This window comes from Anopheles merus, chromosome 2R (assembly GCF_017562075.2).
Source record: "Anopheles merus strain MAF chromosome 2R, AmerM5.1, whole genome shotgun sequence".
Classification (NCBI taxonomy): Eukaryota; Metazoa; Arthropoda; class Insecta; order Diptera; family Culicidae; genus Anopheles; species Anopheles merus.
In genome coordinates, this window is record NC_054082.1 from 19543239 (window position 1) to 19560100 (window position 16862).

Consider the following 16862-nt stretch of genomic DNA (forward strand, 5'->3'; position numbering starts at 1 on the left):
GAACCGTTGCAGTACGTGTGTGAGCATCGTGCGGAGGTGCCTGTCGTACACTTTGATGTGCGACAAAAGCTGCCTGTCAAAGGATGCAATTTTATGCAATAAATTAAGAGAGCATTGCTGTAGAAATTCATTTAAGCACAAGGCGATACAATGAGCAGGTGTACGGTGTGTGATGTTACACACTTACACAGCATCTTACTTTTATCTATCTAGCAAGTCATTCATCCATCCTTGCTTAAGATCGCAATCTTTGCCGCTGCATGCTGCTTTCAAGGGTTACGGAACCTGCAGTCGATTCAAAGCATTACCGTTTTTCCGGCGAACCCGAAGAGCGTCAGTGGTTTTAATGAAGACGAACTTTGCTGACGATGCTGGTGATGGGGTTTGGCGATGAAAAAGCTTCCGCACGTAGCGCAGCAATACAGCGAATGTTGTGGCGTCAGCAACAGCAGCATCCCGTTTAATGCATTATTGATGTTTTAGGCGGTAGGTGTGATGTCGCCCCATTTTCCCGCTCCATCCTTAAACTGTGCCCGTCGCCTGTGAAAGATTGCTGGCAAAATGAGCAAAAGACACTGTGTGCTCCGCCTCTAGCGGGCAGGAAGGAGAATGGGGGGTTTTGGAAAATTAAAATCACTCTTCACGAGCGATGCGCGTGTGGCACACCATTTGCATAATTTTGCGCTTCTTTTTGCGTGATGAATCGCGTCGCCAACGCGAACCGGGGACGACGGATTGGAGGTCAAGTGGATGGTGTTGTTGTTGTTGTTGCCATGATGCTTTGCTCGGCCGGCGTAATGTAGCAACACCTCGCGCACAAACGAAGACAGACGATAACTTTATTTACCATAATTTGTGGGCATTTGACAACACCACAGCAGGCAGTTCCCTGGAGAGAGAGAGAGAGAGAGAGAGAGAGAGAGAGAGAGAGAGAGAGAGAGAGAGAGAGAGAGAAATGGAGCGAGAAGAGCAGACATTTTTAGAAGACAACATTTAACCGTACCAAACCGACTGGCTGGGATGGGAAGGATTGAAGTTGTGAGGCTGAAGCGTTATGTTGAACCCCTCCACAAGAATGTTCTATCGCGCCGGGAATGATCGGTTAAGGGGCACTCTCGTGGCTCATTGAATAATTTATCAACGCGTGTATAAAAATTAACATTTTCCCTTCGATGCTCATTCCAGTGGAAAGATTATTTTACGCCCCTCGTAGTAAAATCGATCATCAGAAAAATCAAGAAGGAAATCTATGAATTTCCGCTACCGACGAGCGAATGCAAATAAACGAACCCAACACACACATATCCACAAACAAGTCATTAGCACCGCGTTACGTTACGAATCACAAACAATTCATCGAACAAAATGTGATGAACGCACCGAGAGAGTAGGAAATATCACTGCCCGTATCAAAACAAAACGCCCTCCTCAGACATCGCCCAGCGCGCCCCCGGGGTGGATTGGTGGAATTTGTTGCCTTACCTTGTCGTTGCAGTGCCCGAAATCGATGCCAGGCGGAATCATCGAAATCAAATTCTACATTTCCACGGCATTTCCTCACCCGGACGCCGGGCAGGTTGTCGCAGCAGTTAGGTCGAACCGGTGTTACTTGACACGGAAAGCTTCTTGGGTCTTTCTGCTACTGGTGCGCTACTAGGTGGTACGTGAGGTACAAGCTGTGAAGATTCGAGCGATTTGCCTTTCCTTGCTTCCGTTGATCGCGGATGGTGGTGGTGAGAAAGGGGGGTAGTAAATTGTATCACGTACTGTTTGCATACGAATTACACACACACACATACACACACACCGTTTGGTGATACCTTCCGACCTGGAGAATGTGGTGAAAGCGAAGAAAAAACGAGACGGATTTTATCGGTGAAAACGTTTCCGTTTTCCGTGCCGAAGCGAGGTGAGGAAGCGTTTATGCAGGTGGAATGGTTTTTGAAACGTGTTGAAGGTAGATAAAAATGTGATGTGAACAAAAAAAAACAGATTTGTTAGGATTTTCAAACAAACAAGAACACAGTGGTGCCTGTTAAGTTCAACATATTAACAGCTTTCCAACAGTAAGTTTTAAAAAGAATCAAACCACTTCCCTTACATTTTTCGTGCTATTGCTGAACGTGCTCTCTCTCTCTCTCGCTTTCTCACCGATAGCGCTGCCGCCAATCTATGAGAAATCAAAACTTTCCGCATAACAAACAGACAAACATTGGATCATCAGCGCACCGCCGCACCGAAACCGGATCACGCGCGTCGCCACGTAGAGGCACACGTAGCGCCACCCCAGCGCAGCTCAGCCCAGCAGCCAGCGCGCTTAGAGCGTTTGCGGCATGGCGAGCCGTTACTCTGTTGGCACCCACTGCGGCTGGTGGTGGCTGCCAAGAGCGAATGTAATTGACAGTCGAGTGAAAGTGATTGCAGGCAAATAAAATCATATTTTTCGAATTAGATCGCATGCCCCGACGTGACGGCGGCGCTGCGGATCAGCGGATCGCACCCAGAGCGAATGGTTTTCGCCCTGTGTCGTCTTACAAAAGGACGGCCGGGCGTGCTGGTGTCGTTTATTTTTATACTTGTTTATCTACAAACATCATCGCTGATGATGAGCAAACAGCAACACGACGATGTTGTGCTATTGATTCGCTATCGAGTGGAGATAGTACAGAGGCGAGCATACGTACGTTGCTACCGACACTTGACCGGGAGCTGCCGGAGTTTGTTGTTCCAGCGGGACTAGCGGCGGATCTGCTTTGCTGCTAGCTAGATGGTGCGCAATGCTGTGGATTAATTGTACGTGAAATTAGTATAATTATGTTGGAGGAGATGGAAAGCCAGACAAGGCGGTGTGTTTGGTGGTGGCGTTTCTTGTCGATCGTTTATTTCTCGATCGAGTTTTGATCAAGTTTCTAGAGTGAACTTCTCTTTTCAAACTGTTATATAAAATTAACAAATTTTAAACACTTTCCAGTGATGTATTATCCAGTTTATCAATTTTTTCAAGAGAAAACTAAAAAAGGAAAAAGGAAAAACGAAATTCCGAACAATTTCTATGCGCTGCTTCACCATTAACTTTCTTAACGTCTTCATCAGCGGTGAGAGCTGCTCGGTCGCAGTGCCTTAAACTTCCCACAGCCTTGCCGCTGCGCCACGGGGGAAAAACTCAATTATCGGAAACAAATGCGTAACTAATTGTTTGCAAGTAGCTAAAAAAGCGGTAGAAATAGCTGCCGGAGAAAGGCTTCAACCGTTTGGTCTTAAAAATTAACGGCTGTGGGAGCTTGCCAGCATAATACACAGCAACTGGTTTGTACTTCGCGCGCCAAAGCAAACGTGCAGCCGTGAATATTACAGCAGAAAAACGCGTTGGGATGGAACGAAAAAAAAGGAAAAACCTTCCATGACACAGCCGTCCCGGCCCCAAGCCACGTTCGCTGGCGTAATGATGGGAACTAATGCGAACGGTCTGCTGTTAATGTTTCGCAATAAATTAGAACCACGATTTATTTGCTGTATTTGTGTGTGTGTGTATATACGTGCAGCTAGCACCCTCTGGCTGGCAGGAACTGAAAGATTGTGCTTTTTTTCGGCGGTCACTCGCGCAAATGGCTTCCGGAGAAAATTGGATTCGACCCACCGTGCGCGGATGGGCCGTAGCTGACCTTTCCGCCGCCAGCCAAGGGACGGGATGGGTGCGAATGTTAATTGTTGCGCGCGATTTTACTAACAGAATTGTATCGCCTGTTTACAGCGGCAAGAGCACCATTGAGGGATTTGTGGCGAGCCGTATAATTTTTAACGATTGACAACGGTGGACTTCTTTTGTTTTTGTTATCTCGTTCGTCCGCTCTGAGATGGGAAATTTCATGTCCTTATGAAGGGCAGCGAGTCGCAAAAATTGGGCCAATATGTTGCGTTACACTTTGTACAAGCATGCATCGCAGCCGGGCCGTCGTAACGGATGGCTGTTGGTGCCACTTTAACACAGCATGTTATCGTTTTAGTTGCGCAATAATGTCTGTCTGTACATCTTATCGGATGTAGCCGAGAACTAAGAACCCTAACGACGGTATCTGCTATCTGAGAATATATTCAATCGTTTACTACATCAAAAAAAGGCTCAAAGCTTATATGTAAATAGTTCAACATGAAATTAAATTCAATCTTTATTCGCTAAATTCAAACTGGTTTGATTAGTCCATTGATTTAAAAATCATTGCATTAATAAAGGCGCTTAAAGTTTTTTAACTTTTGATATAGAGGTAAATAACATCAGTTGAAATATAAAGAACTATTAAATTTCTTTAACGCATAGAAATGGACATTCATCGTGCAAGAGTGGCGTAAAGTGAAAGAACAAAAATAATTGAATGACAATACAAATGGTTGATGATCAAATAATTGAAACCGGTAAATCTACGATCCGCAAGTAAAATAATGCATAAAGAATTCAAGAACAAATTATGAAGACATAGCCATGTCCATGCTCCTTCCAGGAACTGCATGAGACGCTTACCGTCTAAAACGTTTTAATGCAGCATGTGGGTCCGAATATGTGCCGCACACGGTTCAGCTTGGTGTACGCGTGGATGTAATCGTGATGGGACTTGAAGATAATCGTTACGTCGTTCGTCTCCCCTAGGCGAATCATTTTGCATCGGAACTGCAACGATAAATTGAGCAAAAGAAATAACACGGAATTAGAAACACTGACGGTGATACTTCACCACACACTTGCTGTCAAATCACGGACGCCGGTTGTATCAAAACACACTGACGCCACACGACGCAATTCCTAACCTAGAACATTCGATGCATTCGATGCTAATGCGTTGGTATTTGCGTCATTCACACGCTGTGTGTCCAAAGCATCATTCCAATTTCCAGAAATTTGTAAATCGAAACTTACCTCCCTAATGCGCGTTATGTGGGCAACCGTTTGGGATATGATCGCCGCCGTACGGTGGTTCTGCAGGTTGCACAGCTGGAGGCTGCGTGAGTTGCGGCTCTTCGACACTTCCAGCCGCTGCGTCACGCTGATCTGCATCCCGTGCAGCGTCACCAGCGCCCGGTCGATGTGGCGTGGATCGACGTAGCTCACGTACGCGAAGCCCCGGTTATGCTGCCCAAAGTCCATCAGCAGACGTATCGTGTGCACTACGCCGGCGTTCGAGAAGATCGGCACCAGCTCTTCCGGCCCGAAGTTGCGCGGGATGCCCTTCACGTACAGCTCGTTGAACGGAAGCGCCTCGCTCATCCGGCTTTTCAGCGCGATGATGCACTGTCCATTGTTGTGCTGTATCACGTACGTATTGCCCATCCAGGTGACCGGCATTTTGCTCTGGGTAGAACGCGACAGGACGCTGCAAGACAGTACAAGAAGCACATTTATCACTTTACCCATCAAGTTTGTCGGCGATTTAGAATGCATAGATATGAGCTAATACGGTGTGTGTGTACCGAAGCTGTTTGCAATTGAGTGAAATAGAAGAAAAAGTTAGGAAAACGATTGCGGGAACACTTTATAAACCTGTGACGTCACTTCCTGCAACTTAAGTGTAGCGAGTGGAACGTGACCGCTCGAGTCGGTTGACGCGTTGTGGTGTGCGCGCGTTACATCTATCTTTTTCTACGCTGCAGGATTTTGCGACGCACATCAAAACGCACAGCAGAAACATCAAGCCATCTCGCTCTGCCCGCTACGAACAAACGAGACAGCATGTTGACACGCGCGCGACTGCCGCGATGATTTGGAGATCCACATCTCGCGTACACGCAGACACACACACGCACCGCGCACATTAGGCGAAAGCGATAGAAGAAATATTGGCCATAAAAGGGACATTTCAAGGTTATTTGTGTGGTGCAAAGTGACAGATCTCGGGTTAGCTCTCTCCGCCGGCATGAAGTGGGTAATTTAGCGTGGCTTACAGGAGTTCAGAAATTGTAATCTATCTTTGGCTGAACTTTACTGCCTGTACTTAGGAAGAAGAAAGAAAGAACACTCCGATATATGAAGGATGTAGGTAAGAGTAGAAGAGAGAAAAAGAAAAACCATGAATTGTGTGATCATTTTGCATGTTTTGCAATCGTTTGAAGCTGTCTCTATTTTTAGTAAAAGTCCATCCGTTTTCGGCCCTGTCAGTGTGGCGTGCCAAACCCTTTCGGCACTTCATCCTGCACGGCAGAGGTACGGCAGTCTCATCACACCAGCACCGGTATTCACTCGTCTTTACGATAATTTACTGTTTCAATTACAATGTCTCCTGTGACTGCCGTGCCGTTTCACCTGTCCAATACGGGCTTCCCGGAACGGTTTTCTGCGCTACGGTGTCCCAGGTATCGGTGGAACTTCGACTTGCGTCCAATAATTTAGAGCTAATTTATTATTGAATTAGCATCGATAAATCACATCGGGAAATAATTACAATATTGTACGCTCACGGGACATCACCTGGCACGCCCCCTCCGCACGGGCCGAACTGGCAGCCGCCGTGAGTAATGGCAAGCGTTTAATTTCAACAGCTCGTTAGGCGGCGCGGTACGGCTTCGGACGATTAAGGCAGGTTTTCGATCCCAAGGATTCGATGGATGAAATATTTGAGCAGCGGGCGATGGGGCCGACGGTATTACAGCAGGCTTCCACGGCTTTCAAGGAGTCGGGGCAGAGTTTAAGGCGAAACTGAACCGTGTAATGGTTAAGTTGTGCTGTTTGTTGTAGTCGATCCCTCACACGGAAGCGATTTATCATGGAGAAACATCACCTGATGGATGCTTTACGGTTGAAATGTGTTAAGAGCAGAATATTGGCAGTTGGCAGTTGACGGGTTGTGTGTGGCAAGCAATGTTAAACGTCTAACCCTAAGCTAATCTAACTGGTAAAGCATGTTAGCTCAAACACGCCTGTAGCTGATCCGGCTCGCCGTACAGTGCCATCGTAGCGGGCAGTCAACGGTCACCGCAAAAACACAAATTTTGATTGATTCTGCTTTGTGGTGCTGTCTGCATATCGGTGCACACGACGTTGATGAAACCGCTTCGCATACTCCCCGTTGTGCCGGTGTCAGTTTGGAGTGGATGCAATTGCCAACCGATATAACAGGCCACCGCGAGCAACACTAGTACCAGGAAACCCGTTTTGGAAAAGTAGTTAATGTCCGACAGACCCTTGCGAAAAGCTGTAAAGATTCGTTTCCAAAGTTCCCCACTACGAAACTGCACATTAAAAGGGGAAATTTAAATGAAACGCCACTATCTTAATGGGCGGATCGATTCTTTTTTTGTGTCTTCTAATAGCACTATAAACAAAATCTTCCCTGCTTCGGTACTTTCCCTACGAGAGCCGAGCAGCCAAAAAGGAATGAAGACAATAAACTGAACTTGGCAGCAAGATAACTTTAAGGAAATGTGTCTGTTAAAAGGAGAAGTTGTGCGAACGTATAAGGCACTTAAAATCGGTCTACCCCTAGAGGGAAATGGCAAATACTATTGAAGAATGTGAGTGTTTTGTTCGTTTAATGAGACAGTCTATTTTATATGCTCAGTTGATGCCGGTTGTTCCGCTTTCGGATGATAGTGCAGTGGTCGGTTGTGGATGACAATTCTGTATTTGCTGGAGAGTTTTTTAATGTCTTCAGCATATCAGCGTCGAGATTTCATATTTTTCTAATATCGTTTTATTTGTGGGCCAGCTCAGGGTTAAGTCAATACTGCTGGTATGGTTCACAACAGTTCCTCGGTATACTCAGTCTTCGAGTAAAGCTTCATATGCTCTTCTGTTCATACAGGGCTTTGCGATTCTGCCCCAAGACCTTTGGACCATGTGTGTGATATATCTCGGATTGCGTACGTTCTAGATGTCTTACAGGGTTTTCCAGGAGTTCTCATAGTTGTAGGACATACAATTAATTCTTTCTTACGGGAAACGAACAGTATATGACGGGAATTGGACTCTATAGCACCCTTGTTGGGTCCAAATCCAATTTCCTGGGAACCTGTCCAAAAAGAGTGCAATAGAGTCTAGTTTCCAATACATAAAGTTTACTTTCAATAGGATAGAGTCAAGGAAGTGTCCCACAAATATGAGAACACCTGAAAAAGTTTGTAACAGACTCCCAGGATTTGATGGAGCCCATTTTATTTAGACACTATTTACAGAACAAGGCATCTCTGTTTGTCTGTCTGTTGTTTATCGTTATCTGAAGTGAAGGCCAACCGCGTAGCACCAAAACATATCCACAATCTTGAGGATGTCACCAGCAGCGTATGCACTTCTGTTCCAACGGGTTCTATTGTGGTCAGAATCTCAAGATATAGGTAAAGCATGTAAATTTCTTCACTTTAATGTAGTCTTTTAAAAGCATCCTGGCGATCTTATTAGCAACTGGTCTGGTAGTGATTCTCCTAGCATTCTGTCTATTAGCTTCTCTCTCAACTGATTTTACTTGGGCCCTCACTACTATCATTGCAATAATTTCCAAGCAGCACGGTTAGCAGCACCAAATACGATGCAAGTCAAACACTAATGTTCATTTCCTTGTACAATAACACGGGTAAGCTAAACCAACAAACGCGCATAAACAAACATGCACCCATAGGGCTTCAATATATATGTTTTATAACTACCATCTCCATCGGTGGCGGATGTTGTTCATTCCATCCAACTTTGGAACTTTATTCCACTCACTCTCAAGTGCAATGTTCCACCATTTGGATTACCATTTTCCACTACCACTGCCAGTTCTCCTGCTGGCCTTATAATCGTTCTCCTGCTCCAAAAAGAAAGATTACAGACTGTTCGGTTCTCCGGCGAGAACAAAAGCCACCAGGGGCGGAAGTCCGGTTTAAAGAAAATCCAAACAGAGTAGGATATTAGAACTTCATCGGTAAATATCCGTTTCATGGTTTCTGCAATCATCCCGCTCCTGGATGGTGTGGCTTCCCCGTACCGGCCCCCAAAACGAGCAAGCTGGAAAGGATAAGGAAATGTGGTTGGGCAAGGGAAGGGAATGGGGTTGAACCTCGGGTTTCTTCATATCTTGGTATATTTAACCAGCAACCCAACATAGCGTACTGCTTCCGCACACACACACACACACTTCCCTTTGCTACAGCACAGTCTTAGAACCATCCAAGTCTTTACCGCGAATTTCGATAGCCAAATGGATCGGTAAGCAAACTCTCTACCCGCTAAGGGATAGGATAGCAGTAGCGGCAACCAGCAGGCAAGCTCAAAATTGTGACCCGGAGCGAAGAGCAGTGTCTTCCCTTGCTCTATCCAATCCCGATCTAAAGCCGTAATCTTGCGCCGTACGCCGGTGGTTGCAACCATTTTTCTATTTCCGGTCCAGCGTGGGGAGATGCGATACTTCCACCAGCCTGGCACTGCGAGGGGACGACGGGGGAGGGGGGGGGACATTGTGCCTTGCGGGGAATACGGAAACTTGCTCGCTGAAACTTACTCCATTATCCGCAGATGCCGGTAGAAGCGAAAGGGAAGACCGGTGGTACGTTAGTAACATCGTCGTACGCCGGCTGTGTTTGGTTCCGGATATCCCCGGGGTGTGTTCTGTCTTGGACTGCTCCTTTTGCTCCCAGCTTCAATGTCAATGATGCGGAGAAATGATTGAACCCCTTAGCCAGCCGTAGCCGCTTGTTTTGCGCTTGTTGGGGAAGAAACCGGTCCCAAAAATAGGGAAGGGAAAGATCGCCGGGACGACGATGGTTTAATTTGTGGACGGACGGCAAAAGGATGCCGTGTTGCAAATAGGACCAAGGGCCGACGACACTCACACACACACCTACCGATAAAATGGTACCATTTTACAAAAGGGCCAGTAGTGGCTACCTCAGTTAGCCGGTCGACCGGGCGAGGACGTTTTCATAATTATTCCCGTAAAAATGCTACAAAATTTGCATTTTAGACCGCATCCGAGGTTTGACGATGTTTTTTGTTTTGCTGTTGTTGATCTGTTTCTTTCCCCCGTCTTGTCGTTACCTTCTTGGTGGTGTACAGCAATAGCCCTTCTTCCTTCCCAATGCCATCGCGAAACCCCGTTTGTTATCTCGAAAATATTCATTTCCCTGCCAGCGTGTTCCCTTTTTACGAACCGTTTAATTGAAGTAATGGATGCTTCCGTTGTGTGTGTGTGTTTTCCTGTCCGTTCGACCGAGCACGGAGACTAACGAGCGCAAAGTAAAGATAAGAACGGTTGGCGAAGCCCTGGTCATCTGGCCGATGCGCAGGCGAAGAAAGTTTGTGCAAAGTGTTGTGTCACAGAGAAAGTGCAAAGCAAAAAAAAAAAGCTTAAACGATAGCTTAAACGAGGGAAAAAAAACATCGCAATCGAACGGTGAGCATTATCATTGGGCCAGGTAACAGTGTGCGCCATTGGTGGAAGTTAGGTTGCGAAGTTACACTTGCTGGAGTTGAGCGAATATCTGCTTCTACTCTCTCGGTCACCACTCGGAAGTTTGGTACGGCTCGGCCTGTACCTGAACCGTTCGGCACAGACCGTACAGACAGGCAGGAGAGCGACAATTAGCGAGGAGATGAACGTCATTTGTTCGGTTTGATTGCGGTCATTAGTTTTCGGATGATATCGCACCGGTGGTGGTATCCTTTCCGTCCACAATGGGGATTTTTATTACTGGCACCGTTTGAAAACAAGGAAACGCCTTGGTGTGTACTTTGTGCTGCCATGCCAGGCCCTTTCAGGGACCCCATTGGTACTTGGTCCGGTTAAGGATTCAATTACAATGAACCTATATCTTTACGTTGTGAAAGGTGAGCGTGTACTTGAAAGGTTGGCTGAAATTACCCAGTAGGGATGGAAGGCAAAATTAATTGACTGCGTCCACATTCGAAAGAAAAAATGCAGTGAAGCTAAAGCAGAGCCACAGCAGTGCAGTAAATGACTGCAGTTAAGCAAGGGGTTTTGTAAATAAATAGAGAAACTTAGTAGCTGTAAGCTGTTGTGATGTATAAACGTCTCGTACTTTGTCTGGTGCTAACGAACATGTTTGTGAAAGCAAATAACAGCTTAATGTCGCTCTTTCACTGTGCAAACTCTTCATTGTAGAACGCTCGAACGAGTCATATCAGCGTACCTTTACTTTTGTGTGAGTATTCAGGATTTAGTGTCATCAGACTTATGCAAGGGCGACGTACGGACAGGTGAACACTCTTTTGACCTATATCGGGTCAAAGGTCAGCAATGACAACATCGCATCAGCTAATTTAAAAGCACACTGGATGCCGGGGAACTGTCTACCGAGCCGTCTGAGAAGAAATCAGTTCACCACAAAGAACCTGTCGCACCAGATATTACCAGTACGTTTCTGAGGCATGGACACTGTCCAAATCGAAACTCTCTTTGCCTCCACGTTTGAGAGCAAGATGCTCAGAAGCTTGTTTGGCACCACCGTATCTGTGGAAGAACAACGGAGAAGCCGATGCAGCGACGAATTATACGAGTCGTACAGTGTATTAAACTCAACAGACTTCGGTGTGTTGGCCAGGTTATGTGGATGCAACTGGAAGACCTAGCCGGTAAAAATTGACCATCAACCGTCCACAAGGACAGCTTGGGATTGGTAGGTCCATGGTGAGGTGGCAAGTTGTCGTAGAGACATCCGCTTTTAAAGCCGGATATTTGGATTGGACGGTGAAGGCGTGAGACAGTAAAATCATTTGCATTGCCGAATAAGTAAGTAGGTTAATGAGTATGACGGAGATCCGTTTTGTCTTTTATCACTTATCACACTATGAGGCTAAATAAGTATCATTTTGAGCGACTTCATCGTGACCCTAAACAGAAGTGTTACGTCAGATTTGGCCAGAATAGGCTTCATACTTCAGAATGAAGTATCATATCCGATGCACTTCATATCCGCTGCATCTCAGTCGAGTGATTTAGCGAAAATATCGTTCGAATGGAAATCGGAGCAAAAGCAACCCTGTCCGAACCGCCAAACGATCGATTCAAAACTTCTTCCTGTGCGATATTCTTCCAGTTCACAAGTTCTTGAGCTGTCTGCAAGCTGTTTACCATGTGCAGGTGTGAATTATCCTTGAACAAATTGAACAAATCCGCAAATTTCGTCCAATTTGTGTGATAATTTGCAAACCCAGCTATACTGGCTCGTCTTAGCGGCACTTCATACCTGCAAGAAAGCTTTTACGGAACACTTGTTCAATAAAGTGTTAATGCAAACTAGAGGCTTCATTAAAGCGCGCCCAAACATTGTTCATCGAAAACATTCATATTACAAAAGTTGCTTTCCTGCCGAAACCAAACCTCAATCCTGTCCTGGAGGAGCTTCAGCAGACGAAAGTGTGGAAACTGGAAAGCTAAATTAGAAATTATTACTTGCGCAATAATTATCCCGGTACGCGAAACAATCCCCAAGTACACCACGTGTGGGTGTGCGTGTACAGCATCTCAATTAAACAGCGTAACCTAACCCTTCATACAATCGTCTAGCGGATGTTTCCCCTTTTCCTTTTACAAATTTACCGCTTAATGATAGCGAACGTGTGGGTGTGTGTGTGTGTGTGTGTGTGTGTCGGTCTGGGTGGATGGGTTATTGTTTTCCGCTTCCCTCGAACAATGTATCCCTCCTTACCCCATATGCGCACGGAAGAAGGGCGCAAAGTTTTTGGACGAGTTAATTTTTCACTCCACCTGCTTGCTTGGTAGCTACCTGGTACCTGAACAACAATTTGAACGTTCGGATGGGTTACCGACGAAGGGGTAACTACACTGGCAATTACCGGGGATGATTTTTGTGCCCGGATGCGGCGGGACCCGCTGCCGTACGAGCGCAAATGCAAAAGTCATAAATTGGTTTGCTGCCAAGGTGTGCCGTTGCTGGGGAGATTTGGTTTATGAGCCTGTCCGTTTTTACCCATCCAGCAGCAGCAAACGCCTGGTCGTCCAGGAACGGGTCCGAGAGGTAGATATTACGGGGTGGAGGAAACCACCAATCTGACACGATGTTTCGGTAATCCTTCCTAGCCTACAACGGGTACGGTGGCCTGGCTGGACTCCGGTGCAGCAGCTACTGTAGCCCAGTGCACTGCAATGCAATTATGGGTCCCGTAGCACACGTAGCAGCAACACGTTAGCACGCCGAACGGTGGCTGAAAACGGTGTCGAAGTTGAGGCGCACAGAAAGATCGATCCGTTTTCGTTGCGTCGGATTGGTGGTATGTGTGGCTTGCAGCGACGCTGTTTTCGGTACGGGCAACGAGAGCCGTTTGGGAAAATGACAACGACGATGATGATGATGATGATGATGATGATGTGTTGCATGCGTGTTGTTAGTGGGTAGCTTCACTTTCCTCCCGGCGGGACGACGACGGGCTGGCACGGTAGCAGCATCACAGGATATTATTCAATCCGTACGATTGGATAACATTTCCCCTGCCTGCCAACGAGCCGAACGATGTTCAATTTCCGCAACGAAACAACCACCCAGCCCTGCCCTTTCAGCAGTCCGTGGGACTGCTCATGTGCATTGGAAACGGGAAGGTTGACACTAATGCCTAATGGGGGCGCACGGGCAGGCAGGATTGAGAGAGAATGTGTATCTATAATTATATTGAACTAGGGTTTGATTTGTTTCAAAATGTTATTTAAAAAGAGTGACAAACATACAATTACTCTTTCTCTCCGCTCTTGCACTCTCTCTCTCTCGCGCGCGTACCTTTCACATCAATTTAGTGGGCACTCGCAAACATCAAACGACCATACCGGCAAAGAAGGGTGCACAATATTTGCAATATGCGAACGAATTTTAATCTATTCGATTAAACACGCGCCTACCGTATTGCGGGAGGAGGGGATACGAAGCAGCCGTAGGATCGAGGGTGGCAGTCACGGAGGCAAAACGAGACAAAAAGCGGGACAAATCTGAAGCACGGGAAAAACGGGCATTAGGGCAGAAAATTGGCAGCTTCCCGAAACGCGCACCGAGTCCAGTATTGCCAATTGGAACTCCTCCCTTCCCCTCCCTTATCCGTCATTCCTCACAATCGGTCCTTTGATGCAATCCCTTGGCCCACCCGGAGCCACCCGGTGGTTCGCTCCGACACACTAATGTGATGTTAAATGACATTCGATTCGATCACAATCCTCCAGGCCGAATTCCCTTGTGCCTATGCCGGTGTCACCCTTTACCCCTCCCCCGGTCAAGCCGCCGAGGTTGGGTGCTTAATGCTGCTAGCCTATGCAGCTACTCCGGTGGTTTCCAATCTGTGCATCAAAGCTCGGCGTCAGCGGTGAGTCAGAGCGGTGGAAATGCGATGTGGCAAGTGCAGCCGATGCAACCTGTTTGATGGTGTAATTGATTTTTCGGGAAGGCTGAAAATGAAACTATAATTAAACGTGTACATAAACGCGCCCACGCCACGTATGTCTGTGTGATGGTGATGGTCGTAAATGCATCTTTTGCTTCAAATTGGCAGCCCGGTTTTTCCCCGCCGGTTGTAAGTGGCAGTGTTCCGAATCGGCAGTGACACCGAACTTACCCTGGGTAAAGTGCACACATTGAGCACAAGTGCCTCCGATACAGTTAGTTACCGGCGACTGGCAGCTCGTTTAATTGGCCCCGGTGTGTGCACATTAACGTTTGCAATGTACCTCACATCACTGCAGCGAGGTGCAGTGACGTGGCCTACTGTCAGCGGAAATCGTGACATGCTGTTTGTCCACGCTAACGAGTGGTTACAGTTGTCCCCAAACAGCAGGAGGGGATGGAAGGTCACATTTCGATGATGTTGCTCTCACGCTTGGGTGGGAAGTTTTTATTTTTACGCCAACCGATTAATGACCAAATTCCATGCGGCGCTGCCAATTCGTTAGAGAGAAAGGAGCCACGTTTTCCACGTGTTTGAATGTGCACACATCCCTGAACGCACTGGGGCGTGTGTAACACGTTACCCGCATGCACCTAACGCAAACTAACAAAGATAAAGTGGGGGAGGGGGGGGGGAGGCGGGGGGAAATCGCACGCTTGGTAGAGAAGCTAAACCAGGATATGCTCTTGCGTGTTAGTTACGATTGATGTGCGATGGGCTAATTTTTGGTTGCGGATGAACTGCCAGGACACCACTGTGGTAACTGTGGTTGTCAATTTTTTCGCCTTGTTTTGCCCGGTGACGACAAAATGGGGCAGAACACCTGCATTCAAATTACGTGTGTGTGTGAGTGTGTTTGCGGTGCTTCACGCGATGCAGCTAAAACGATGGGGAAGCCTAATTTATTGTGTATTGTTGGCGCTTTTATTCAACAGTTTACTGTTGAGTGTGTTTGGTGCAAGCGATTTGCATGCACATATGGTCGTTTAATGCGCGTTTGCCGATGAAATGAGTCGTATGCAGTTTTATTGATGATTAATTATTTGCCTCGTTCAGTGAACAATTACAGGGAATGATGAATGAGAGAGCATTCATAGGATCAGATAGGAATGTTTTGGCTGTTCAAAATGTTTTCTCGTATTTCTGCTGTTAGTACAATACTTAGCATTACGTACGGGTGATTTTGTCTGTTTGTTGCTTTAAGCTAAGTATCGTATCACACTCTGGAAAATTCAAGTAGATAGAAGCAACTATTTCATCCAATTTATTCGACTAAAACAATCACTTTTTTCTTTAAAATATTGTCTTGGCTTGAGACAGAAGCTTTATAATAAGGATCTTCATAATAATACTGATTCATTTCAAGTACCTGTTTTGCTTCCACCACGTACAGCACGGCACGTATTCTGGTGCTCACCTCCGAATGCTTTGATAGCTCAATTTTCTATTTAATCTAAAATAAAATGCACAACGCTCACAGCTAATCGTTCGTTTATTGCACACTGGCTGATACATAAAGCGAAACCACGCGTTGTATTTTACCGCTCCTGATCTGATAGCTGGTATTTGCAGTCAAGCTAAGGTGCTTCTAGATTGAGAAGATTTGAAAAAAAAGATAGAAAAAAATACACACACTCACACAAAACTTCCTTTTTGGCTTTGAAGTCGTTTCTCTACCCCACGAGACTGCCATTGTCAAGTTTTTTTCCCGTACCGCGTACGATCGTACCAACCCAGTAGCATTCAGCTTACTTCGAGACGATTGTGTGCCATGCGAATCGCAAAAAAAAACTCCTCCTCGAGTACCTAGATACACATACACGAGTCCCCACACTCACACACTTCCCACTCGCACGGGGTCGGTTTAAACGGAAGCACTACAGTCCGGGCACGTAATGACTGCTGGCATTATTTTAATAGCTTAATACTTTTGCTCCCCATATGTTCACATCCTACTTATACACTTGGCACCACCAACCACCACCGGTTTCCCCATCTGGAGCACTTTTCGTGACATCTGCAGGGCAATCTCACCGTCTCGCAACTGCTGAAGTAAAGGCAAAGGCACCGTAGCGCCGAGCGGCGTAAAAGCGATTCCGTAATCTTCCGCCAAACCGAAAATGGAAGGTATCCGCGAGTGTGTGCCATGTGCACACCCGAGGTACGCACAGGGTAACTTGCACCACGGAAAGCTTCACCGTGCTGACGGGGTCTGTGTCTGCCAGTGAGGCGGAAGGAAGAATGCCGAAGCCAATTCTACCCCTCAGAGCTTACATTTTAACGTGTTTCGATTTAGTTGCTTTGCGGCTTTGTTGGAGTGTTTGAACGCTCCGGGAATGGTGCGAGCTGGAAACGATTTAACAAGCGATTTAACGACAGTTACATAAAATAAAGCTATGGTGCTATCGATTGCCAACCGGCACGTACCAAAACTGGGTGAAACGATGATTAAATATCATTTTTTAAATGCATATATATGTATATAATTTTGCTAAAAGTG

General features: G+C 46.4%; 2 protein-coding genes across 9 annotated transcripts in view; one reads left to right on the forward strand and one right to left on the reverse strand.

Moving 5' to 3' along the window:
• Positions 1 to 16862, forward strand: part of LOC121587648 (limbic system-associated membrane protein) — a 235887-nt gene that overhangs the window by 112796 nt on the left and 106229 nt on the right. The window contains exon 1 of one of the 5 annotated variants that reach the window (XM_041904618.1): positions 5927 to 6026. The exons of the other annotated variants lie outside the window; for them this stretch is intronic. Within the exon in view, the coding sequence (XP_041760552.1) occupies positions 6014 to 6026 (13 nt within the window). The 5' untranslated portion in view covers positions 5927 to 6013. Of the gene's footprint in view, positions 1 to 5926; positions 6027 to 16862 lie in introns of those variants that run through there. 5 annotated transcript variants of the gene reach the window in all.
• Positions 4065 to 5703, reverse strand: LOC121587649 (dead end protein homolog 1-like). Of its 4 annotated transcripts, none has more exons than XM_041904622.1 (3): positions 5531 to 5703; positions 4910 to 5363; positions 4065 to 4663 (listed from the first exon to the last, which is right to left on the reverse strand). In XM_041904622.1, exons 2-3 carry the CDS (start codon positions 5333 to 5335, stop codon positions 4520 to 4522), a joined length of 570 nt encoding a protein of 189 aa, XP_041760556.1. In that variant the 5' UTR covers positions 5336 to 5363; positions 5531 to 5703; the 3' UTR covers positions 4065 to 4519. The 4 variants fall into 4 exon arrangements, with proteins under 4 accessions (XP_041760556.1, XP_041760555.1, XP_041760553.1 ...); XM_041904621.1 differs by having other exon boundaries at positions 5448 to 5703; XM_041904620.1 differs by having other exon boundaries at positions 4067 to 4663; positions 5461 to 5701.

Bases quoted from the DNA above. Each gene is read 5' to 3' on its own strand.
- LOC121587649 (XM_041904619.1), bottom strand. From the start codon at position 5,431: ATGCATTCTAAATCGCCGACAAACTTGATGGGTAAAGTGATAAATGTG. The intron at 4,664-4,909 runs GTAAGTTTCGAT...TTATCGTTGCAG, and splicing joins ACATAACGCGCATTAGGGAG to TTCCGATGCAAAATGATTCG.